Source organism: Podarcis melisellensis, assembly GCF_964234715.1.
Source record: "Podarcis melisellensis genome assembly, chromosome: 2".
In the NCBI taxonomy this organism is placed as follows: domain Eukaryota; kingdom Metazoa; phylum Chordata; class Lepidosauria; order Squamata; family Lacertidae; genus Podarcis; species Podarcis melisellensis.
This window is the reverse complement of record NC_138529.1, coordinates 32605463-32631467: the sequence shown is the minus strand read 5'-3', so window position 1 is coordinate 32631467 and position 26005 is coordinate 32605463. Positions and strand designations below refer to the sequence as shown.

Sequence of the window (26005 nt, the reverse complement as noted above, 5' to 3'; positions counted from 1 at the left end):
AAAATAAACAATAATTATTAAAGTGGGAAACAGATTAACAGAGAAGTACTAGAAGAACTTTTTAATGAATATTAAGTACAAGTTATTTCCTTTATTAATGTTTATGGTCAGATGATTTAATAATTAACTAGGCATGTTAATAAATGTGTTCAGTTTGTATTTTAATGCAAACCTACGTGATTTGCACTTCTTGAACCAATGCATGAGGTGAAACACAACTATTTATTGAATTCTGTGATCCAGTAATACATTCATCACTGCTGTCTTGGGATCATCTCTGAGCAAAAAGCTACATTAGCTTATCTGAAACTCTTTAAGATCTTGACACCATTTTCTGTGCTAAGAAGAGCCAACTTACATAACATTATTTCAGTTTTATGAAGTGACACAAATTATATTACATATATATAGTTGAATGACACATTTGCTTCTTATACACAGATCTGCTTCTGCTAGTAATGGAGCAAAGTAAGGCATTGATTTAGCGTTCGACCGCTGGTAATCTTATGCAACCACTCCCTCTGGCTTCTAACACATCACCAGGCATTGTCTGCAAGCTTTCGCACATACTACTTTAGCTAACAGCAATATAACAGGGCCATAGCTAGGCTTATTTTCAATAATTCTATTAGCGCACTTGCCAGAGTGGCAGAATTACTAAGGCTAGAATGCGTTTTAATATGAAAACAAGATAAGCATTTTGAAAATCTTTTTTAAATGAATGCATGAAGAGGGATCCCTAGAGGAGTCAATATGGATCCAGGCATCTGTGTTGAGAGGAGCTTTTATCTGGAGCTTGCTCCACTTCAGGTAATGTGTCCCAGTGCCCTTCTTCCTCTTATTTGTTATGACAAGGAGTTTGCTACATCATGCCAGCCTTTGTTTCCAGACCATGCCCAAAAGGCTAACAGATTCTACCCCAGCTGTCGGGAGCTGCTGACTTTATCACACTTGTTTTCTGAAGCCCTAGGTGATTTCAAATATTTCTTATGCCATATTGTTGGCCTGATGTTTCAGTAGGTGGCTGTCTTCAAAACAAAGGGACTGTGTTCACTACCACTGAAAAACGCAGGTCCCCAAGATGATCTTCATATGTAGCATTGTTGTCAAGATCACTCTGCTCTATGGTCATCTTAATTTAGCATGCACCTGAAGCAGAACAGACTAATGTCCGCCAGCCTGAATGAAACCACTGAGCACAGCAAGGCAACTCCTGTGCCAGGCATACTATGTGTCAGATTTTAAAAATCATAGTTTACTAAGGTGAGTCGGCTCCCTCAAATTTATTGCTCCATTATAAAGAGATTCTGATCTCTGATTTGCCAAGTTCATTGTGCCACAAAGAGAATTAACCAAACTAAGTAGAGCGAGAAGGCTACAGTGCAATGTAATCCTGTAAGTAGCAGAAACAAAAAAACAGATGCATGCCTGTTAACAGTACAAAATACTAATTAGGATCTGTCTGCCTAACACAAAGAGTTTGGCATGAAAGCTCAAGGGTGCTTCCAGAAACACCTTTGGCACCACTGCCTTGTAATGAGCCAGGAAATGCTATCTGTGCTCTTGAGTCCAAGTGGATGGAGTCTGCAAAACAGGGGTGGGGAGGCGAGTTCATTTGCTTCAGTTAAGGCCAGTGAGAGAGTTGTTAACAGCAAATAACTCTGTTTCCAAGCTGAGAAAGGATTGCTCTTCAAACTCATAATACCATTTGCTCCATAAGATCGCCATTTGCTCCAATTCGCAAAGCTTGTGTGTGCTCAGACAATAACAGGAAGATATTAAGTGCTGGTAAGAATCTGAACCCACTGCTGCCCTGCATAAACAGATACTGCCCTGGATGACAACAGTTCTGACTTTTCAATAAGATCACTAAGCTCTTATTTTCCTTCTTCTCTCGAAAAAAATTCACTGAAAATCATATGCACTGAATAGTCAGTAAGGCATTGCCATAGTCATTAAATTTTACCTGGGGGCAGCTTATCTTCCACTGGCCCTGAACAGGAATTAAACTAATGAACAGGTTTCTCCCTACATTGTGCCCAAACTGTTCTCACCTTTCTCATCTTCACCAAGCACTCAGAGGCAAAGCCTGGCTTGTGTACTAAGGTTTCATTATCTTACAACTTCAGGAAAGACAGTTGTCAGGTTTTCAAAGAGACAGGATGAGATCAGCATGATATATTTACACATTACACAAGAGTGAAAGTTGAGTGATCAGCCCTGGATCAGTGACCTGAGAAGGAATTACTTTTTCATTCCTAATATCACTTAATGAGATCACCATTTCCAGCAAGGAAGCCAGAGCCTACAAAGATTTTATATGGCCAGGGTAAAAATGGTGTGATAAGGATAGTGAAGGCTGGTTCATTAGGGCTACTGGGGCACAGCCCTCCCACTGAGTATGTCAAGGAGTTTTTAAACATTTCCTCCCCCAAATCTCAAATCCACACACACTTTCCTGTTCCCCACACCTTTTATGCCTCCTTGGACTTAGCAGCATTTCTGCCAATCTCCTATTCTCTGGCCAATCAGCTTTCTGCATCACTCAGCCAATCCTAAACCTGAATACAGCTATGGCAAAGAGGTCCCTCCCATGGATCTCTAAGCAACAAAACTGTGTGACTGATTTGACTGCCTGATCAGACAACCCACTATGAAGGCTTCTACTTCATCTATGAGAACTATATGGCACAGCAGCTATAGCAGATTTGGAAGGAGCCAAAACTGCTTCAGACACAGCCCCATGTGGGTAGCTTTAACTTGTATCACAATCATTCATTTGTTCTGAGCATGCACAGAGCTGAAGAGCACACCTCAGTGCTTGTTCACTGAGTGCTCTTGCTTTTTGCATTTGTCTTTGATTGCCTTTTTGTGTAAAGTGAGCACCACGGGATGCAAAATGAATCTCTTGTTTGTAAAACAAATGCTGTTGTTGCTTACTCATACCATTTTTGTTTCATGGATACGGACATTGGGGGGACTTGATCCATGATCCATCCATGACAATGGGATTAGAATCTCACCACCACTCCAGCCACCTACGCTGTAGTGAAGACTACATTCTCTTAAAAAAGGTAATGTAGCTGCCAAATAGGGGATGATCTCTCTTTAAATTCCCAATAAAGAGTTAATGGTACATGATCAGGATTAAACACCGTATCTATTTCTGCTTTTACAACAGACTTTTGAAAAATGATGTTACAAAAGTGTAATAAAAATACCTATGAACGCTAGAATAATAACTGCAGTCCCTTTTGTTGGGGTGATAATATCACCAAATACCCAGCCAACCATTTTTAAAAGATAACTGGGATATTATTAGCATGTCCTGTGTTTGTTGATCTGTCTAATCTTGGGCTCAATACCTCATTGAAGTCTTCTTCCTATATGTATGCTGCCTGCGACAAATGTATCCCAAACCTTAATTAGATTCATGAAAAACTGCTTTCGGCCGTGTGAGGCGCATAAACACATACAAATGTAGCTTCAAATTCAATTACACCTTTAAATAAATGCATCTATCTTTCTATACTGCGGTTCCCTCTTTACTCATGAAGTTTATTATTTTCTCTAGGTTTCCAAGATGTCTAGCAACTGCAGCAACAAACCCTAGTCTCCTGGCTAAGAATCAGAGAGGTTCATGACATACAAACTAACAATTGCAGCCTGGCCAAGGGAGATACAAAGGCTAGCAATGCAGCAATTCTTGCACTGTTGGCAGTCTTGCCTATCAGCTACCATTTCACTTGCATGAAAAACTACTCATTGTAAGCAGTCTAATGACATGACTATTGTAAGATCAGAGGAGGAACGCACAAAGATTTCATGATTTGTAATGTGCGTGCAGAACAGCAGTTGTTCATGGACTTACCTATCCACCTCATGAGTGATGTCAGGATCTGAAGATACTTTGTTTTCTGCACATTAAAAAAGGTGAATGGGCCCAAGAGGATGGTAAATGCTGCCTGAAATAAGGAACAAACAAAAAGTCAAGAAAATCAAGGAGTTAAAAGCAAACTCACTATGTACAACTCACATAAATTGTCTCTATTACTGATAATCATTTTAAAATGAAAACAAACCTTTTTCACAGTCAAACCATTTGACTGACATCTGACTAGGGCAGAATTAGAACATTTGTGAAATTTTGATTCATAAATATTTGCTATGACTGCTACATAGCTCTACAAAATATTTATTTTCCATTCTTTGCCCATATTCTGTTTAGGCTTGCATACTTGTTCTTGCTAACCTATTTAGCAGTAGTAATCTCTAGATTTTAATAAAAGATACTGTAATGTCAATATTAAACACCCCACACAAAGAATACATCATTGGGGGGGATTAGCATATAATTAACAAAAAATGATGAGCAAATCAGTATAAATTTAGGGAAACATCCAAAATTATTCCTGGTTGACCCCTCTACAGGTATCAAAAGTGAACAGGAGATTCCCACTTCTAAATGGCTGTTCATTCTTCTTCAATTTGTAACACAGACCAAACTTGTTAAGTCGAACATTACACACACACACACAGTTTTGTTTTCCATCTCTTCACATCCCCATTTTTGCCAACACAACTATGCTTTACATCACTTCAACTTCCACTTCTTGTAGACTATCTTCAAATAACCCAACAGAAGAGCCAGTATATTGAATGCTATCAGATTCTCTACCATTATAGTTGTTGTTATGTTACTGGAAAAAAGTTGTAGTGACTACCAGGCCCCTGGGTTGGGGGAGAGAGAGGCTGTAGCCAATCACGACCACAATATTGAACAGGAACATTGGCCACAACAAAAAAAATCACCCCATGCTAGTCTTTGCCCTATAATACTAGTATGTGGTGACCCCTGAGGCAAATAATCAGATAGGGATGGGAGGAGAAGGCAATGCTTTCTCATTCAGAAAGATGCCCCAGTAAGATTCTAGTCTCCCCTCCCCTGTTAAAGGTAAAGGTAAAGGTACCCCTGCCCGTACGGGCCAGTCTTGACAGACTCTGGGGTTGTGCGCCCATCTCACTTAAGAGGCCAGGGGCCAGCGCTGTCCGGAGACACTTCCGGGTCACGTGGCCAGCGTGACATCGCTGCTCTGGCGAGCCAGAGCCACACACGGAAACGCCGTTTACCTTCCCGCTAGAAAGCGGTCCCTATTTATCTACTTGCACCCGCAGGTGCTTTCGAACTGCTAGGTTGGCAGGCGCTGGGACCGAGCAGCGGGAGCGCACCCCACCGCAGGGATTCGAACCGCCGACCTTTCGATCGGCAAGTCCTAGGCGCTGAGGCTTTAACCCACCTGTTACTGAACTTTTATTTTAAAAACAGCTGGAGACCCAATTTCAGATCCCCCTAACACATCTCTTCACTGATTTATCCAGACCATTTTAATTATTCAGTGTTACAAACAAAAGGGCATCATGTCAGCCCTCAAACTGCCAGATTTTCAATATTTCACATTACTAATATAGATTCTCTTCAATTTTATGGGTGTCAAGGACAATTTTTTATATTAAAGGTTACAAATTGAGACATACTTTGTCTTAATAGATATTGCAATTTATTTTGTGTAATTATATCAATGTTCTGTTCCCATATTATTTTTAAGGAACAGTAAAGCTGATTCTGCAAAGCAGTTTGTTAAAAGCACATAATAAAACTGCTGGGAAAAGTCCTATAGATCCATTACACTGATAGTCTAATAACTCAAATAGTTAGAGCACTATTAAATGTCAACCTTTCTTTAAAATGTCTAATTTGTAAATATTGATAAAATATTGGAAGATTAATTTTAGACCCAATTTCCATTTATTTCTACTGCCTAGACAAGCAATATTTTTTTCTTATCTTGTTCATTCAAAATTTATAAATAAAATACCAAAACCAGTAAAGTTAGTATTATTGTAATCACCTATAATGGCAAGATAAGGAGACTAAGAAAGAGGCAGAATTTATCCAACAGTTAAAGGGCAAGTTAACATTAGCTGCAATCCTGATTCTACATGTTAGTTCTTTATTAATTCCTATATAAAGTTGGTAGTCAGGGAGCCTGTTTAGTCTCATTCCAATGAAAGCCATAAATATTCTTCAAAGTTCTCAAAAGTTCCCAACTGTGCAACAATACTGCAGCTTTGTAATACAGTTCAATATTTCAAAATCTTAGCTCTCCATTTATTTTGTGAGAAACTCATTATTTGCCATATGAGATGCTTTTATTAATCACAGTCCATCCGTCAGTAGTGCTGACTGCTTAATGAAATGAAATTTGGGGATAACATTTTTATATATGCAAATTTTCCTGTCCATAAAATACCCCCTATGTTCTTACAACAAACATCCACTTATTATCAAAATTCAAAATATTTTGTATAAGTAAAGTTACTAATTTATAAAGTTCTGGGGGAGAAAGCCATTTGGACCATTAAATTTGCATGGTTCTGCACTTCTGACGGTTATATACACATAATATAATAGATTTCAATCTACTGGACTAGATTTTGTCTAGATTTTGATGATTTGAAACTGCCAGCAACATGATTCCACCAATAATAATTTGATGAGTTATGCTTTCTTGAAGCAAGTATGTTGTCCATGGGAGAATATGAAAAATGTGGTCCAAAGTAAAATGTTAAAATATTTAATGGTTCCATCTTTAAACTACTTTATGAATATCTGATAGTTTTCCCTTTACTGAAGTCACCTATTCCAATACATAGCCATTACCTAACTCAGATGAGTTGGGTTATTACTATTACTATTCTCCTTAATTTTTAAGCACTTGCCAAAAAAAAAAAAAAAAAAAGCAACACCAGGGTATGGTACAGTATGCCACAGAATGACAGAATCCAACTTTCAGGTTTTAAATTTCATTATCTTTTAATTAATATATAACACACACACATCATATAATTGTCACCTTCTTGAAAAGCATCTATTTCTGTAGAATCATAGAATCATAGAGTTGGAAGAGACCACAAGGGCCATCAAGTCCAACATCCTGCCAAGCAGGAAACACCATCAGAGCACTCCTGACATATGGTTGTCAAGCCTCTGCTTAAAGACCTCCAAAGAAGGAGACTCCACCACACTCCTTGGCAGCAAATTCCACTGTCGAACAGCTCTTACTGTCAGGAGGTTCTTCCTAATATTTAGGTGGAATCTTCTTTCTTGTAGTTTGGATCCATTGCTCCGTGTCCGCTTCTCTGGAGCAGCAGAAAACAACCTTTCTCCCTCCTCTATGTGACATCCTTTTATATATTTGAACATGGCTATCATATCACCCCTTAACCTCCTCTTCTCCAGGCTAAACATGCCCAGCTCCCTTAGCCGTTCCTCATAAGGCATCGTTTCCAGGCCTTTGACCATTTTGGTTGCCCTCCTCTGGACACGTTCCAGTTTGTCAGTGTCCTTCTTGAACTGTGGTGCCCAGAACTGGACACAGTACTCCAGGTGAGGTCTGACCAGAGCAGAATACAGTGGCACTATTACTTCCCTTGATCTAGATGCTATACTCCTATTGATGCAGCCCAGAATTGCATTGGCTTTTTTAGCTGCCGCGTCACACTGTTGGCTCATGTCAAGTTTGTGGTCAACCAAGACTCCTAGATCCTTTTCACATGTACTGCTCTCAAGCCAGGTGTCACCCATCTTGTATTTGTGCCTCTCATTTTTTTTGCCCAAGTGCAATACTTTACATTTCTCCCCGTTAAAATTCATCTTGTTTGTTTTGGCCCAGTTCTCTAATCTGTCAAGGTCGTTTTGAAGTGTGATCCTGTCCTCTGGGGTGTTAGCCACCCCTCCCAGTTTGGTGTCATCTGCAAATTTGATCAGGATGCCCTTGAGTCCATCATCCAAGTCGTTGATAAAGATGTTGAATAAGACCGGGCCCAAGACAGAACCCTGTGGCACCCCACTAGTCACTCTTCTCCAGGATGAAGAGGAACCATTGATGAGCACCCTTTGAGTTCGGTCGGTCAGCCAGTTACAAATCCACTGAGTGGTAGCATAGTCAAGACTGCATTTTACCAGCTTCTTTACAAGAATATCATGGGGCACCTTGTCAAATGCCTTGCTGAATTCAAGGTAGGCTACATCCACTGCGTTCACTTCATCTACCAGGCTTATAATTCTGTCAAAAAATGAGATCAGGTTAGTCTGACATGACTTATTTTTCAGAAATCCATGCTGACTATTGGTGATCACAGCATTCCTTTCTAGGTGCTCACAGACTGTTTGCTTAATGATCTGCTCCAGAATCTTCCCTGGTATTGATGTCAGACTGACTGGGTGGTAATTATTTGGGTCCTCTCTTTTCCCCTTTTTGAAAATAGGGACAACATTTGCCCTCCTCCAGTCTGCCAGGACTTCGCCTGTTCTCCAGGAATTCTCAAAGATGACTGTCAGTGGTTCTGAGATCACATCTGCCAGTTCTTTTAATACTCTTGGATGCAGTTCATTTGGCCCTGGAGACTTGAATACATCTAAACTAGCCAAGTATTCTTGTACTATCTCCTTAGTTATTCTGGGCTGTGTTTCCTCTGCTGAATCATTTGCTCCAAATTCTTCAGGTCGGGCATTGTTTTCTTTATCGGAGAAGACTGAGGCAAAGAAGGCATTGAGGAGTTCAGCCCTTTCTGTGTCCCCTGTTTGCATTTCACCATCTTCTCCTCTGAGTGACCCCACTGTTTCTTTGTTCTTCCTTTTGCTACGAAGATACCCATAAAAGCCTTTTTTGTTGCTTTTAACCTCTCTAGCAAGCCTGAGTTCATTCTGTGCTTTAGCTTTTCTGACTTTGTGTCTACACAACATGCTTTCCAAATAAAGGTTTATGAGAGTCATTTCATAGACATTCTAAAATATAAATTTTTATATCTGGGATAATATCTGAGGAAAATTGTATCTTCCCTAGGGATTCAAACTATAAAAAATATTTTTTCTAATCTCTCATACATCCTTTTCTCTCTCTGGGACTGCTTCCATATGTTCCTGATTTATCTAATAATCTCACACCTGTAATTCTAATGCATCTCTTGGATGAATAATTTGTTTGTCTTCATTTTCTTGATTTAGTTAAGATATTTTCGCCTTTCAAATTAGAGCATCAAGTCCATCAACAGTAAAACAATTATTATTCAGTTTCCTAATTATTTTAATCCACTAATTCATTAAAGGGGTTCTTCATTATAATAAATCAGCTGATTCGTTCAAAATTGAGCCTCATATTACAAATGAAATAACAATCATTTGCATGAAATCAATAATTAACCAGTTCATTAAGCCCAATTACTTAATTCAGTTCCTTCTGCACATTTAAGTTTTATCAAATTTTAATCTCATTTTTCTTCAGAGCCATAGTTGATCATAATAGCAAATGTTTCACTATTTCGCTGATTTATCCAATTATATGTTCTTCTATATGCTAATTTTTGCATATTTTGATTGCAGGATAGTTCACAAAGCTAAAAAGAACAATGACATCATAACATCTAATTTAATACTCCTGCCTTGATTGAGAATCCTTAAAAATAAAATAAAGAATTAGCAGTATGTCTCAATAATGGCACCCCAGCTTCCCTGGGTCCTGTGCTGGGCCAGGTGAAGGAGTTCCAGCCAAGTCATCATGTATAACCCTCTGCTTATCCACCCTTCCTGTTAAACTCTCAGTGCCACCAGTCAAAAGTATTTTTCTATAAGGCTTCCTTTTACCAATCAACCTAAAAATTCCCTTGTGTCTCCTTGAAAACACCTGCAAGTAGCATGGAACTTAGCTTAAACATGGGGTGATTTTCAAATAACACAGACGTTTTATGAATTAAGACTTAAGGTTTGCTAAAATAGTTCTTAAGGAAAACAAGCTTACAAGCATTTCTGTTTTGACGCACCAGTTATATAATTTCTTATGTGGCTGCACTAGAATATTTCCTCTGACTGGTTTGTGTATTTCAATAATAATAATAATAATAATAATAATAATAATAATAATATCATCAATATCAACTGATACTATTGATACAAAATGACTGATAATTTTGTATCAACTTAAAAATGTTATAAAAGTGACACTGAAAAGAGCAGGTTGTTTGGAATGCAATATTTACTATTATTTTACATTATTTATATCGTAATGCCACCCGGTCTGGTGAGAGGACCCTTCCCCTCTGTACTGTATTTAAGCCGTGATACTGAGGGCTTTTGAAGGGCAATAAGACCTGCATCAGCAGCTGACATGTGCAAGATGCTGAGGAAGAGACTTACCATCATCACCCTCTCTGATATTTGCCTTTTGATGCTGTCAGTCTCCCCTGGAGGAGAGACGTGGGAGCCAGCTGTATGCCATCTACCCCTCTCCTCTGAATTGTATTTACCGGTAAGTCAGGCTCCTTGGAGTGCAGCAAGACCAGTTCCAAAAACTTTATTGTTAACTCTTGTTTTTCTTTGAATTTACATATTTAAGCCTAGATAATTACTGTTGAACTTGCTCTGTGTTTGCCAAATAGTTGATTTCTATCATTTTTTAATTTACTGGCATGTTTTGTATTTTGTATATTTGTATTTCCAATGCTCCGTATTTCGATGTTTGAACGTTTGCTGAAAGCCGCTTTAGGCACAGCTCATTGTGGAAAAGCGGCATTCACCGTATTTTTCGCCCTATAGGGCACACCGGCCCATAGGGCACACCTAGGTTTTTTTTGGGGGGGGGGATTAAAAAAAAAATATTTCCGGGCTTCCCCCAACCCCTACAACAGGCCACTATCCACAAGCCTAGGGAGCCCGACGGAAACTCCCGCGGGCTCCCCAGGCTTGCAGATATCTGCCCGAAGCTGCTCAGCGCGCCCCAGGCTTCAGGGTGCAGGCTGTTATCCGCAAGCCTAGGAAGCCCGGTGGGAACTCCCGTGGGCTCCCAAGGCTTGCGGATAGCTTCCTGAAGCCTGGAGAGCGAGAGGGATCGGTGCGCACCGACCCCTCTCACTCTCCAGGCTTCAGCGAAAGCCTGCATTCGCCCCATAGGACGCACACACATTTCCCCTTCATTTTTGGAGGGGAAAAAGTGCGTCCTATAGGGCGAAAAATACGGTAAGTAATCTCAATCAATGATGTTTTGAGATGTATTACTCTTATTGTGTTGTGAGCCACTAAGGGCACATTTATGCAAGAAAGTAGCCTGCTAATTAAAACAACCAACCAGACAGCTATGACCTCCTGCTGACAGTAAAGTTCTTCATTTGCTGCTTCAGAAAATAGCTCCTCCTCTATGCCAGCCCTCTTTCTGCAGATCCCAGTGGGAGGCAATGGGACCAGTGGCTGAAAACTACTGGTCTAAAAGCAATGTGAGGATGTGAACAGGCTCAGATAAGCATCCTGAAGCTGTCTTTTGAAAACCTGCCCATTTAGAGACCCTTGAAAAATGCAGCATTAGCAGCCAAGAATAACATTTCATCTATGCAACTTTCCTTCACCGCCCAGGCAATACAACAGGATCAGAGAAAATGCACAGCGTGCGAAGAAGCTGTGACCTCTTTATGCTGATTTGCTATCACTGGGGAATGAAGTACTACTCCACCAAAAGTCTCTAATTAACTAAGCTATATAATAATGAGAAGAGGGCTTTAAAGAACACTCAAAGAATGTCAAGAGGTTTGAAATGTGGGTGAGCATGGACTGAGCTAAGTGAAATAGAATCCAATCCCAGAGGGATTATTTTTATTGGCAAGGGAAGAGGGTGGGGGAAAGATTACTAATAGATACATTGATCCATTCGGTTTATGTTTTCTTTTCTGTTCCCTGTATCAAAGTTCTAAATATAAAGAATAAGTGAAAACTTCCGTAATTATGCTTGCACAATTAGAATTAAAGTGGAAAGTGTTATGGGACGAAAGCATACATTTAATGGGCTGTATTTCTGTTTTAATTTGTTTTACCTAGCTACAGTAGCTGATGGCACAGTATGTATGTGTTATTCACCTGACTTCCCTCTGGCCAAGTCACTGCATATCAGTATGGAGAGATTTGGGGGGGGGGACGGATGAGGATGAGGGGGTGATAAGGTCGGCACCAGCTGGCTCTTAGGATTGGCTCTACTTGCATGCTAGTACTGCACTGATCTCATCACTGCCTCCTCCTACCCCTATGAAGCAGTGATGCAGCAGGAAGGAGGTCAGGGAAGTGGTGCAACCCCACAATACCGTTCACTACTGCCCAGCAACAATTCAGTGTCAAAGCATCCCATGGTAGCTTGGGGAATCAGTGACAAACAGACATGGAGACTGAAGTTAACACTTAGGTTGTTGCAGCAGAAGCACAATATGCTCAACTGCAGTTAGGATTCTCATATGCTTCCCTTTCTCACTGTTCTATTAACAATGATTATTTGGTGCACTCCAAAACACATGACCACAGCAAGTAGATCGAAAAGTTGCATCAGTACCAAAAGAAGAGCAGCCATCTTTTAAATCTGGAAGTTATTATTCAGTTCTCAGCCCTTCTTCCTTAGGAACACACAGTCAAACAATTAACACAACCCCCTTCAAAAAGAGATGATTAGCTCATACATCAAAAAGAGCTGAAACAAAGAGACAGACAAGGGATGTGGATAATTAAGGAACAGGTGTTCTCTGCAAATTAGAACACACCAGAACCAACTGGCAAAAACAGCACCTTGGCCCAGCAGAAGGAAGGACGGAGAATCCCCAATGGACGAGGTGACAAGGTTTGAATCCTGTAATTGCCTCAGATCAATTGTTGCTTTAGGGTGCAAAGGCCTGTCTGGAAAGCCTAGTTTACAGACATATTTGCGGCAGCAAACTCAGAGAAAACTGCTGCCTGATCAGTTGCTATGAGGGTAGATGTCAGAAGGGTTTTAAAGTAAACCCTTCTGAGACAGTTTTGTAATCTAACTTGCACATGGTTATAAATTCTCAAACAATCACCACCATATCCTCTCCCACTGATCAGCTTCAGAGTACATCTTCAAATACACCCTCTCCTTCACTCAGTTGATTATCACAGAGAAATAACATATAAATCATTGTACCTGAACTATGGATCTATTTCCCAATCCCTTTGATTAAGAAAATATATATTTTGCTCCTAATGAGTCTCAAATTGAGCCAAAAGGCATGATGAATTTGCTTCTCTAACTGTCCAGTCCCCAAGATAAGGATAATCAGAGAGGAGGTAGAAATGTTTAAACATTTTTTTCAAAAGGGGTTCATGTCACTAACTGCCATTAGCAGGCACAGTGGAGCTATGTCTGTCATAAACCAGCAAAAAGTACAGTCCCAAAATAAAGTTCTCACATGCAGGGAGATTGACGAATGAACCACAGGTAACAATTAAAACCATTTCCTAAGTAATGATTGTTAGTTTTGCAATAAAATACACTGTGAATAGTTCACAAATAGGAAGACCAGCATAATTTTTATTTCAGAAACAGAAATATTCTAAAAGCTAAGACTTTTGCATCCTGCTATCAGGGAAATGAAAAGCAAATGAACTTTAATTATCTCTTGTGTTAAAAAGCAAATGATTAGTGTATGAAAACCTAGGGTTCATCCACACTTTCAATTGTCCTGATGCCTTCTCCCTGGAAAACCCACTGTTTACTGTGGCATCAGAGCAAATTTCAATCAGGTTTTCTCTGGATTGATGTTTGCTCCAATTTAGCACTAAAGAATAGGTTCTCCAGGGGAAAGCAGCAGGGAAAAGGCAAAACTGCTTGGACCCATGCCTAGAAAGTATAGGGCAAGCAGAAAACCACTTGGATCTGTGCTTTGTAGGCACAGGACAAGCAGAAGTATGGACAATAAAAACTAAATAAAAAAATAAGTGTGGATGAGCCCTTATAAAAAGGTAAAGGACCCCTGGATAGTTAAGTCCAATCAAAGGTGACTATGGGGTTGTGGCGCTCATACAACAACTCTGATCATGAAAAGAAATAATAATTTACAGGATGTGCATTATACTCATGGACAGAAGTAGGCCACACTCCTATTTAAGGTAGGTTGCAGCAGTGACATAACTAGCATCTTGTGTCTAATGATTTAGGCTGCAATCCTAACCCTACTTACCTAGGAGTAAGCCCCACTGAATTCAATAGGACTTCTGAGTTGACGTGGTTAGGACTGGGCTGTAAAAGAGAGAAAACAAAGAACGGGTGGCCAGATGCAGATATGGGCAGCTCCCCTGCACTTTTATTTACATGGAAGAGGGAATTTCAAAAGAATTGGGTTTTCTCATCTTCTGTACTCCCTTCTCTATTCTTAAGATGCAACTGAGCATCTTAGAGAGAAAAAGAGGAAGACAGCAATATATAATTAAAAATAAAAGTTTATCTCCAAGAAGTAGTCAAAGATGAGTCCAAGGTCTGAAGGGGTTCAAGAATATTGAGGTGGAGTCAAAAGTCAAGGATCCTGTTCATGGTTGGGTTCCTGACACGACTTAAGGTTTTAACTTCACTTTTTCTTCAGAAAAAGAATATATTTTGTCTGCACCAGCTCAATAAATATTAAGCATCAAACCTTTCAAGCTATAAAGCTGTAGCTAAACTCACAGAATCCTAGTTGGCACTTCAAGAGTTCTGGAATTGGCAGCTTACATCCCAAGCTACCTATTTTAGAAATATCTAAGGCATTTATCACCCTGCCTGCTAAGCTTTAGCAAATTAACCTGAGGCGGAACAAACAGGCAAATCTTCAAATTGGAGCACATTACTTAACCCTGGTGGTTTACAACTGACAACAATCGATTCAGAAGAAAGGTTCATATCAAACTGAACAAGATAAGAAATTATGCCTGCTTTTCAATCATAAGCCGCATATCCATTTATTACATCCTTTGCTGTTAGCAAGGAGAATATTTTTAAACCAAGATCAAGCAAGGCAGTTATTCTTATCTACAGGAAAACTTCTGTAAGCTCTATTCATTGCTCTCTCTCTCTCTCTTGAGCAGGAGTGGGGAACTTCCAACCCATGGGCCTACCAGGGCCTCCTATTTGGCCCATGACATTGGTTTGGCCCAAAGCACACCCACACACCCTTCACATGAAATCATATGTCAAGGCACAGGTAAACCAGCAGGCCAATTTAAAAGGAAGACTCAGGAATGAATTCTAAAATGAACTCCTAAATCTTTCTTTCCAGCTGTAGCTTGAATGTAAGCTAAGGCTGCAAAAGAAGAAACTCACAATCTGGAGTGCATGCAGAGTGCACTCCTAATTCTTCTTGTGCATGCCATGGATTCAAAGTCACATCACCTGACACCAGGTAATGGAAGCCCCTTCCCCACTCTAAGTGGCCTGCAGAATGTAGGCCATTTTGAATCCTGCCCACCAAGCAGGATCCAGTTTCTCACCCCTGTTCCGGAATGACAAACATTGATCAAAGGCTACTGAAGTAACCAACTAGAAGCTCAGCACTAAAATGAAGAAGTCAGTTTCCTTATAAGTATCTTGCATATGAAACTAGACCAACCCAGCACACAATAGAGTGAGATGGCAACAGTTTTGTATCTTTTGCTGAATATTTTGTTTCCAATCATAGTAGCTAGGTGATCCAGGAGGCAGAGGAGGAGGAGGAAGAAACACAGTTTATCTCTCTAAATTGCCTCCAGGCTAGTGAGAGAATGAGCAGCAGGCCAGCTTACAGAGCTGGAAAAGTGTTGACGTACTAAAGTCTGTTATTACCTCCCAAAGTCAACATTCGTTTACGTGCCTGTACCAGAATTCAGAATCTCACCTTCTGCATCTGTTGCCATCAATATTTTAAATTACATTCTTTTATTAGATAACAATATAATATCTTGGGCTCAGCTGAACCATCTTGCTGCAAACACCAAGACTAGGCAGTTAGTAATAGAATTCCATACATAAAATGTTTAAAGGGTTACATTACAAGTACGTAGCTTACTCATTCTTCCAATCTAAAATTCAGTTCTCAACACTTCCGCAGCAATTAGTGGTTTGTTTTTATTTTTAAAAAATCTCATGAAAATTCAACAGTCTTTTAGTGTGAATTTTTATTAACGCATTTCTGTATGCAATTTCCCCTAATATGTTGTATTTTTGTATGTTATTTACACTAATACATGCATTTATATGCACACTTAATCTTAGTTTATGTTTTCTGAACACCTTATTTGGCTGCAGAATTGCATTGCAAAATTCAGAGAGGTACAAATTTTGAGTGAAGGCTGTGTTTTAGTTTCACAAATGCTTTCAGAGAATGCAGATTTGCTAAGTTTACCTTTAGATACGAACTGAATCAAATTTATCCACCAACCCTACCTACTCTTACCAATGAAATGTGGTTATTTTTAAACAGCCCTTTTTCCATACAAGAGCAGTATAGAGTCTCACATTTTTCCAATGTCATTTAATTGTGTGGGGGTTGGAGAAATACTACTGCCTGCACTGGCAAGGCTACTGCCTGGCCTACAGCTGCGAGGTGTGGGGCAGTAAAAACCAACCGTTTACTTTAAGGAGCAGAAAAACAGAATGTCCTTCAATAGAGGATAAATAACAGCTCTGCTGAAGATCTCTTCGACAAAGGACATTAAAATGTTGTGATAGCTTTGAAGGTTGAATAAGATCCTTGGTAGATGTGTAAGCAATAATAAAGCCAGTAAGCAAAGTTATGTTGCTGACAGAGGCAAGCACCTTAGATTTTTTTAAACTGCCCATTCTGCAAACTGACCCAGAGTTCACAAGGTAGCTAACGGCCTAAGTAACAAGCTCTGGAGTTAGTTGCTGGTAAGCACTAGGCCATTTAAGGAGGTACTAATGTGCTTCAAATCACAATAAAAGTGTTTCAATCGCCTTAGAAACAATTTCAAGTATAGCGCTTCTATTTACTGCTCCAAAAACTAGTCATCACTGCTGGTTTAGTCTATCTGTTTTCAGCCTGTAAGGCTATTAGCAATAGCTGGTGGAGTAATTTTATGGCAAAACCCCCAGCAACTACTGTCCTTATGCCCCCATTACAGAAGCTGTGAACACTGCAACGTCATCGCACACATTGATATTACAACCAATCAATTGCAAATATCAGGAGCAGAAAAGGGGCCCAAGTCCCCTCTTGATCTGATGACCAATACTCCCTTGAACACTCCTTCCTGAACCTTGCATGCCATCTGTCTTGTCTTTGCAGTTTTGACAGTTGACATGCTTCTCCCTCTCATATGAATTCTGATCTTCAGCAAAAGCACCAGATGGCTCTTGAGCTAAAATCTAAGCTTTATCCTTCACAGTTTTATGATACAAATCACAGGAAACAGAAGATTCCATCCGCTTGGACAGCACTCTCCAAAAACCTTTGGAAGGCTTAAATTATAAAAATTAAGAGTTATGATAGCTGTTATGATGCTGATATCTAAGAAAATAGCATGTCAATTTTGTAATTTGCAAGTTATTGAAGATGTTTTTAAAAATAATAATAAAAAGACAGAGAAAGTAAATGTGCTTCACCAAGAAGGCTCAGATGCAAGCTGGATTTTAAATGACATTTTTGCTGACTGGCGAAATAATCAGAAATCAATTTTCTCGACTCCATTGTACATACTGCATGGTTTATGATACAATTGTCTTATTCCATGCTTAGCCACACTTAAAAACACCTATTCAGCATTATGATGATTATAATTCTTAGGCTCAAAAGTGACAAATGTTTTTGTTAACTTTCGAAATAGGTATAAATAGGGCTACCAATTAATTTCTGAACCTTTAGAATATGTATCCTATGCAAATAAAGGATTTAAAAGTAATTAAAATTTTGGAATTGAACCCAGTACCAAGAGCTAGGGAAACATACTCCTGCCTTGATTTAAAAAGCTTGTTGTAAGGATTAGATTGCTAATCTAATCAACCTGGCCTCAGCTTCTTCTTTCTTTTCAATGAAAGAAGGGGACAAAAACTGAATCATTTGAAGATAATGAACTGCTGTACTCATTCACAGTTAAGGAATGCTCACATTAGTGCAATATTATGATGAAAGCATGAATTGTCATTGTCAACTATGTCATCTTTGCTATAAACTAGAATACCAGCTTTTATCAAGGCCTGATATAGTTTAACAAAAATTATTAAACTCAGTGAGTTGCATCCTGTTTCTCCATTGCTATGTTTAAAAGACCCAGAATGTTTTCCAGAAAGCAATTTGACAAAAGGAATGTGGTTCCTAGCACTAATAGAATGAAGTCATAACAAACAGCAAGCTTGCATCTATAGTGCAAATATGCTTCCATTGTCATTTATTACGTGTGTGTGTGTGTGTGTGTGTGTGTGTAGAAATACAGACACTGCCAATTTTCTAAGGTGACTGTTTAATTCTTCATTGCCTGAGTATTTATGGTGCAGTATCTTGTAATCACTTTAGCGCCTCCTTGGCTTCCAACCTTCTCCATTCTGTATCTTCTAATTACATCAACACAGAGGGGGAAGGGAAGAAAAGCAAATGACTACAAGAAAACAGCTGAAATGTGCCAAACTGCTTCTACTGTACAGAGCAACACATGGGGGTGTTTTTGTTTCTTTCTATGTTACATATTTTTGTGTTTTTATATTGTAAGTCGCTCTGAGATCCTCAGATGAAAGGCAGTATGGAAATTTAATGAATAATAACAATATCCTAAGTCTGCTCTGCAAGAGTTGTATTTGCTCTCAAAAGATGACAAACTGTTTCTCTAAAGTTTGCATCAGCAGTGGACTAAAGGTAATAATTAATTCAATTTTTTGCTATTTAAGTGCTATTTCTTGGTTTTAAGGACTGTGTGTGTGTCTTCCAACTTTGTACCTCAGCTTCACACATCCCTATCTCAAATATCAGTATGGCCAATGATTTATCTGTATTGTTTATTTGGGTTGAGATAATTCCCTGGTTCTTTTGTCTGAACAAGCAGTGGTACATGTGCTAAGGTGGAACTAGCCAGCTACTTTGTGTTGCTGTTACTTACCTAGGCAGGGCTGAGGCAAGGCAGAAGTAGTGATGTTGGGGCCACACACTTGTAGTGGCAAGAGCACTGGACTGACATTGATATTCCCCCTGGTCCCCTTATGTGGCCCCAATAGGGCCACTGCCTGCCCAAACAAACACCAGCAATGTCAGTGCAACTGGTATGAACCCAAGCTAGACCATGCCACTGGCAGGGATGGAATCCAAATCTGCCACTGCCATTAGAATTGCAAAATTAATTGAATTTGACTTATTGATGCACATGCACACTTGTACAATAAGCATTCAGGAGAAAAAAATTAAATTTGTGCCCCCCCCAAAAAAAATTATGTTACGATTACTAACATACATTGTCAACTACAGATCTCACAAGTTTAGGTGTCTTGATCTGTTTTCTTCATCACTGAGGGTGCAGTGTATTTACCACAAACACTAAGTTTAGACAACTCAATAAACTCTGCTCCCCAAAAGGACGCCTTCATAGGCTTATCCCATTATTTGGCTGGTGAATAGCTGCTCCCTTAGGACAGAAATTATTTTGTTTGGTAGTTCAGCACTCTCACAGTCCTCAGGGGCTGCCTGTATCAGGACCATTTAAGTATTCATCTATTTTTCATCCTACTCTCCTAGCTCCAACCTCACTTTGAGGGCACAATACCTATGAACTTGGCTCCATATCTTTTAGCATTCCACAAGGAGGTTAAGACAGCACTACCTCAATGTGTCTTTAACTGCTAGCTCTTTTATTTAGTTTGCTGCTTTTATTCTAATTTATTTTTTGCTTTGAGGTTTTATTTTGTTTGCATGATTGTTTTATTATTCTAACATAATTTAATTGTAGGCTGCTTTGAAATCCCTTTTTTAAACATAGGTGTATGGAAATCCAGTAAAATAAAGAAGCACCTCTGTCGATATAGTTACTGTACTGCAAAAGTTTAAGACAGTGATTTTCAACCAATGTGCTACAGCACCCTGGGGTGCCTTGAATGATGGTCAGGGTGCCGTAGGCAACACTGTCCTCTGTCCCTCTTTCCTTCCCTCCCAAAGGCTTGCACAGCTGATTATTGCAGCAGCCCTGGCTATAAGCTCCACAGACGAATGGTGCCTCTGGGAGGCACCTCCTCTTTGGGGAGGGGGGACAGCTCAGAGACTGGGGCTGCCCAGAGGACTCCCAAAGAGGGGAGACCGGAGAGGAGGCTGAGGGAATACTTCAGAAGGGAGGGTGTTTGCAAAAGGTTGAGAGGCTGCCAGCTCTGCAGGCAAGGGGTGACATAACTGGGCTCCTGAACCCCACAAGGGTGCCTCAGAAAGAATGTAGTTGGTTAAGGGAGCCATGGACTCAAAAAGGGTGAAAACCTCTGGTTTAAGTGTATAAGCTGTAAGCCCCCAATTCAAATCTCAGCCACGACACCCAAGTAAGAAGGCAAAAGGGATATAAACAGTTATTCTGATTTCCATGAATTCAAAATCCTTCAAGGTTTAACAGCTGAGTACCCTTTTAATGCCAAAATTGTGTCACTTCTTTTCTTTTCAATAAGAAAGGTTTGAAGTCACATAATACAAGCTTTTCAGATTTATTATTACTATAATGTGAAATAGCAACTTAATTTTGGAATGGAAGAAGGATCAATTCCAAGGAACCATGAGGGGCGAATACAATTAGTTGTTAACAGAGAGAACATTAAATTCAAAGACCTGGCAAACCAATGTAATATCAACTAAGAAAAATTTTCAGTGACTGCAGCTTCTTGCCCCGTTTGACATGATTGAATGTACCAAAATTCTCTCATGCACTCAAATATTAAAACCAGAGTAGACCTGTCCTCATTTGCCTCCAGTCACTCAAATGAGATGCCCATGAAGAGCTGTAGACATTCTTTAATCTAAAGTGCTGGGAGACAGTACCCACACTTTTTTTTTTTTTAAAAAAAGCCCCCCCCCCAATAAACCTGATCTCAGACATATAGAATATGTGCAGCCCCATCAAAATAGTTAATTTCATCTAAAGCACTTGCTTCATAAGACTCATTGCTATAATACACAATTACCCTCTTTTGCCTAATCTAGATATACTTTGACATCACCAAATTCTTTTAAGGACAGCAAATCTTTGTTGAAAGGCTGCCACACTGTGGTTTAGCAAGGCAAACTTTCAGTATATGTTTCCAACTGCTGCCCCTTGGCATAGCAATGCAAGACAAATATTTGTTCTCTGTATAGGCCATGGTTATGGTGTTTGGAATGGGACAACTGATTGCAAAAGCCCTTTCTTAAGACCATTCCTCCAGAAAAGCTCAGAGTCAGAATGAGCGACAGCATAATCCAGGCTTCAATTAAAAAGAATAGAAAAATTTCACATCATGAAGTACAGAGACATCTCTGTACAGAGAACACATTCAGGTCCAGTGTGTTATCGATCTCTCTGTAAAGAGAGACAAGCTAATCCTTTAAAGCCAGCAGTTTCTATTTTTCTGAAGTCTCCCTTCAATGTAGATCCAAGGATCAGTTCCCACCCTGAAGCACTAAGGTACCTGAGCTTTCTGTCGTCCCAACACAACAGTGTCATCAAGAAGCAAACAAGAAATCAAATTCATCCCCTCAGAAGCCGATTCTAAAGGACCCTGAGGTTTTACTTGCAGAACAGGGAGGAGAGGAAATCTGCCACTATCTCAGCTATGTCAAATTAAGCAAAAGCTCAAACGGGTCATTTGTCTGTCTACAACTTTGGGTTCAGGCTGGAAATAATAGGCTGAAAGAAAAATGCTATAAAATAGTAGGACTGAGTTGTCTTTGAAAAGCAGGCAATTGACAGAATGAATTTACCAAGTTAATGGAAGACTAATGGCCCTGAAAGAAGGGAATGTCATATTAACAGGCCTGCATGCTAAGTTCTACACCAAGAAGTAAGGTACTGAGAGAATAATAATTACAGAATCACATAGATGGTGATCCCAGTGTTTGGAGCAAACACTGGGCTTGCAAAGTGCGATCAAGCAGATTTCTCAAAGCTAATGTGGTTGAAGCAAGTGACAGCTCATCAGGTTCTCAAAATCATGGTATGGGCAAAGAAAACCAGTTAGTTGTGGGCATTTAGCTCATTACTTACAGTATTTTTCGCTCCATAAGACACACTTTTTTCTTCCTAAAAAGTAAGGGGAAATGTCTGTGCATCTTATGGAGTGAATGCGTGGTCCCTGGAGCTGAATTGTCAGGGGCAAAAAGCAGATCATGCCTTTTTTTAAAAAAAAAAGGAAAGAAAGAGGGAATTGGGTGTTGAAACAAAGCCCAAGTGATCAGAAGCGAGATAAGGGACGCTAGCAATAAAGGAGACTGCCTGGGAAGAGGGAGGTAAAGACACCAAACTTGCAAGGTGAGGAGACATGAAGACTAAATCAATGAGGAGAGAAATTAGAAGAAAAGGAGGAGCTAGGGAGGCTGCCTGGGAGGGGGGAGGTAAAAGCCCATGGATCCTCATTCACCCCAAATTCAGCATCAGATCACACAGCATGTCCATGGCTACAGCCTGCACCAAAAAAAATCACGCAACCACTGTTTCCTGGGGTCGCAATGGTGCAAAAACGTGGCTACAAAGCATGGATCCACATGGATTCTCAGGATTTTTGCACTGGGCTACCCCAAACTCACCATCAAATCACATGTCTGTGGCCACAGCATGAACCACAAAAATCATACACCTACTGTTTCATTCAGAATATATTTTTTTCTTGTTTTACTCCTCTAAAAACTAGGAGCGCCTTATGGTCTGGTGTGTCTTTTGGAGCAAAAAATCTCCTTTCATGCCTAAAATCTCCTTTCATGCCGGTCAATTTAATCCTGCCCCCATGGCAGTATATGTCCTGGGTAAAATCCCCAAATCCCCCCCCCCCAAAAAAAAGCTCAACAATTTTGGGGTAAAATTGTAAAAATAGCTCAACAACTTCAAACCTAAAAAAAGGTTAATAACTTTGGTTGGTCCTCACGCATGTTCACTTCATCAAATCTGACCCTCTTTGAAAAAAGTTTGGGGACCCCTGCCTTACGACATTCATGCCTCTCACACCTGCTCTAGTCAAAATTGTATCAAGATGTGTGCATACACTTCCTCAACTCCACGTTACTTTGTGCAGTTATACTAGAACTTCTATTTCCAAAACTTTCGTAAATCTGCAATTATTAAAAGGCAACAATCAAAGAGCACTTTCAAGGCTTAAGCATGCCTAAACTAGAGTCAACAACCAGTCAAGTGAACCATCAAATACTGTAAACTGACCAGTCAAGTGATGCTTATTTAACTATCACAAAAAATTGTTAAATATTATCTGAAGCCAAGACTACCAACGTGTTACAAAGTGGTTGCTTCTCTGTGTACTTCATTATGGTGTCATTTTTGGGCAAGGTCAGGAATGAGGGCTGCTTGTCACCTAGCCCACAAGCATTTTTTTGGTAGTTTTATTGAAACTCATCAGGTAAAGCTGAAATTTGGCACAGATGCTCGTCTGGTCCCATTACTCAATACATAAATAACAACCACTGGCAGAGTTGCAAGGGCCACACAATTCAAAATGGTGGTTTGCAGGTGTGTTTTTTAAATTGTGATTTTGCAGTTATGAACATTAAACAGGATTCACTACTTTCCAGGCCAAACTCAGTGCAAATACAAGAGAACACATACTGATGTGTACATGCAAATATCCATATAAATTAACATGAAGCATAACTACCGGCATTATCTTAACTAATTATAAGGCCCTTGCAACTCTGATGATCTCTGGCATTTAATGACATCAGAATGAAAATCTGTGCCAACACAACAGAATTGATTATACATACAATTCATTGTTTCAAGATGCATGCTGGCCGCCACCTTGCACTGCAAGACCCATGCAACTCTGACAATACAGTGGTACCTCTGGATGTAAACGGGATCCATTCCGGAGCCCCGTTCACATCCTGAAGCGAACATAACACGCAACTGCGCGTCTGGTTTTGCCGCTTCCGCACATGATGTCATTTTTAGCGTCTGCGCATGCGGCGAAACCCGGAAGTAACGTGCTCCGTTACTTCCAGGTCGCCACAGAGCACAACCCGAAAATGCTTCACTTGAAGCGTATTCATCCTGAGGTATGACTGTACACAGAAAAGATTTGCTCAGGGACAAGGACAAATGGACAAGGCTCCCAAAAGAGGGTTTCCTGCATGTTTTCTGTTACAAAAATGCCCAAAAGATGTTACTGAGCTACAGCATAAATATGCTACATCTTTTGCTCTCACTGATCGCTATGGTCTAAATCTGTATTTGATACTAGGTGGGTCCCTATCGTGATCATGGTGCTCCAGTGTATATGAATCCTTTAATTATGTTTTCATACAACGAAAGTACCTGGCATATTCAGCTTTGGTATCTCAATAGAGAAGACTCCTTTGAATGTATAAGGAAGCCTCTGTTCTCTTCATATCAAATTTTTTTTGTGTGTGTATGAACTGCTCAGAGCCAGATGGGATAGCTGCTATAAAATCCGTCCCTGTGGACAAGCTTCATTCAACCAGCCTTGCCCTCTGCATAAAGGCCATTTGGGTTAAATAGTGATAATAACCATACCAATTAGTATTAACATGCAAGGAAGACAGACTGCCTTTAGAGGCTTGTACTTTATAAAGCAAAGAGGGGGAAAGGAAATTTTACAAGTCTGTAAGCAAACAAGGAGAGACCAGACATACAAAAGTAACTAAACTAAACAATGACACCCTGTCTAAGGAAGCCTGCTAGAGTCTTCTTTGTCTCTCAGATTGTACCATTTCTAAGTACAGTGCCAGTACTTTCATGCATTCCTATGGCCCCATTATTTCCCCCGCCCCTGCAGAAAGCTCTACAGAACCCAATGACCTGGGTGGAGTGAGCACGTTTCTGCAATTCTATCTGTTTTTCTAGAATCCATATAAACCTCCACCATCTCACTTTCACCAGGGCTGGTTTGTGTGAAAGGGTTGGTTGTACTGGCATCAACAGGAGTTGATGAAGGGAAGGACTGGTTGGCTGGGAGATCTTTCACAGCTTTTCATCGCAACCCAGAGATCTTCACACAACTGTTACTGGTTTGCAAGTGTGCACCAGGAGATCTGCACACTTCCAGCACACATGGATGTTGCTACGATGAGGTGACCCAGAAAGAACAAGTTTAGAAGGGGGGCTCAAATGTCAGAGACATTTGGGAAACATTTGCCCCCTAAAAAAAATAAATCCGAAAAAACAACAACAACCAAGCACACTTCTTACTCTCTACCAGTCCAGGCATAACGAATGTGATTTCCATAAGTTCAATCAGAGCTTCAGTATAGAAAGCTAGATACACCAACCATAGTGAGAAACTATGTAATCATAGTTTCTCATGTTCAATGCCTAGGTGGTGGCTAGGGCCATGGCACAACCCTCCGGTGACTCTAGGGGAAAGCTTCCAGTTGATTCACATCAACAAGCTCCCCCTACAGGTTGTTAACCCTCGTGTGACTCCCTGCAGAGTGGGCAGGAGTCAAGCATAGCCTGTTCGGATCCAACACCTAAGCCAATATCAGTCACATTCTGTAAACAATAAAGTTGTGGCCTTTTTTAGCCCATTAACCTAAAATACTTGTCTCCACGTGTCTTATTTCATCACAAAGAGGGAGCAGGGCATCGACTCGCAACAGAAAAGTTGTGGTAAACTATGGTTGCTCCATGATCCGGGGCAACATCTAAATCCTTGGCAGCCTTACTGCTTGATCTCAAGAAACTATATATTAACAAGCTTGTGATCAAACAGGTGGGTCATAAAATTCGTAGGTCTTCCCAAAGAGTGGACTGTGTGCATGTTCTAGACACAGACCTATCTATCAATCTGCAATAAGAATGGGGCCATAAGCCTGGAAGTGTTTGGTCCCACATATTGCTGCTCCACAGTGCATCCTGAAGTTTATGGTGCAGAGCACCTGTACCTAGTTGAGGGCTGTACTCCAGATGGTGTGTGTGTGTGTGTGTGTGTGTGTGTGTGTGAGAGAGAGAGAGAGAGAGAGAGAGAGAGAGAGATCACTC

At 40.1% G+C, this 26005-nt stretch overlaps 1 protein-coding gene across 2 annotated transcripts in view; it reads right to left on the bottom strand.

Moving 5' to 3' along the window:
* Positions 1–26005, bottom strand: part of TMEM104 (transmembrane protein 104) — a 76980-nt gene that overhangs the window by 21759 nt on the left and 29216 nt on the right. For both annotated transcript variants that reach the window (XM_081899763.1, XM_081899762.1), the window contains exon 9: positions 3872–3965. In XM_081899763.1, the coding sequence (XP_081755889.1) occupies positions 3872–3965 (94 nt within the window). The remainder of the gene's footprint in view (positions 1–3871; positions 3966–26005) is intronic.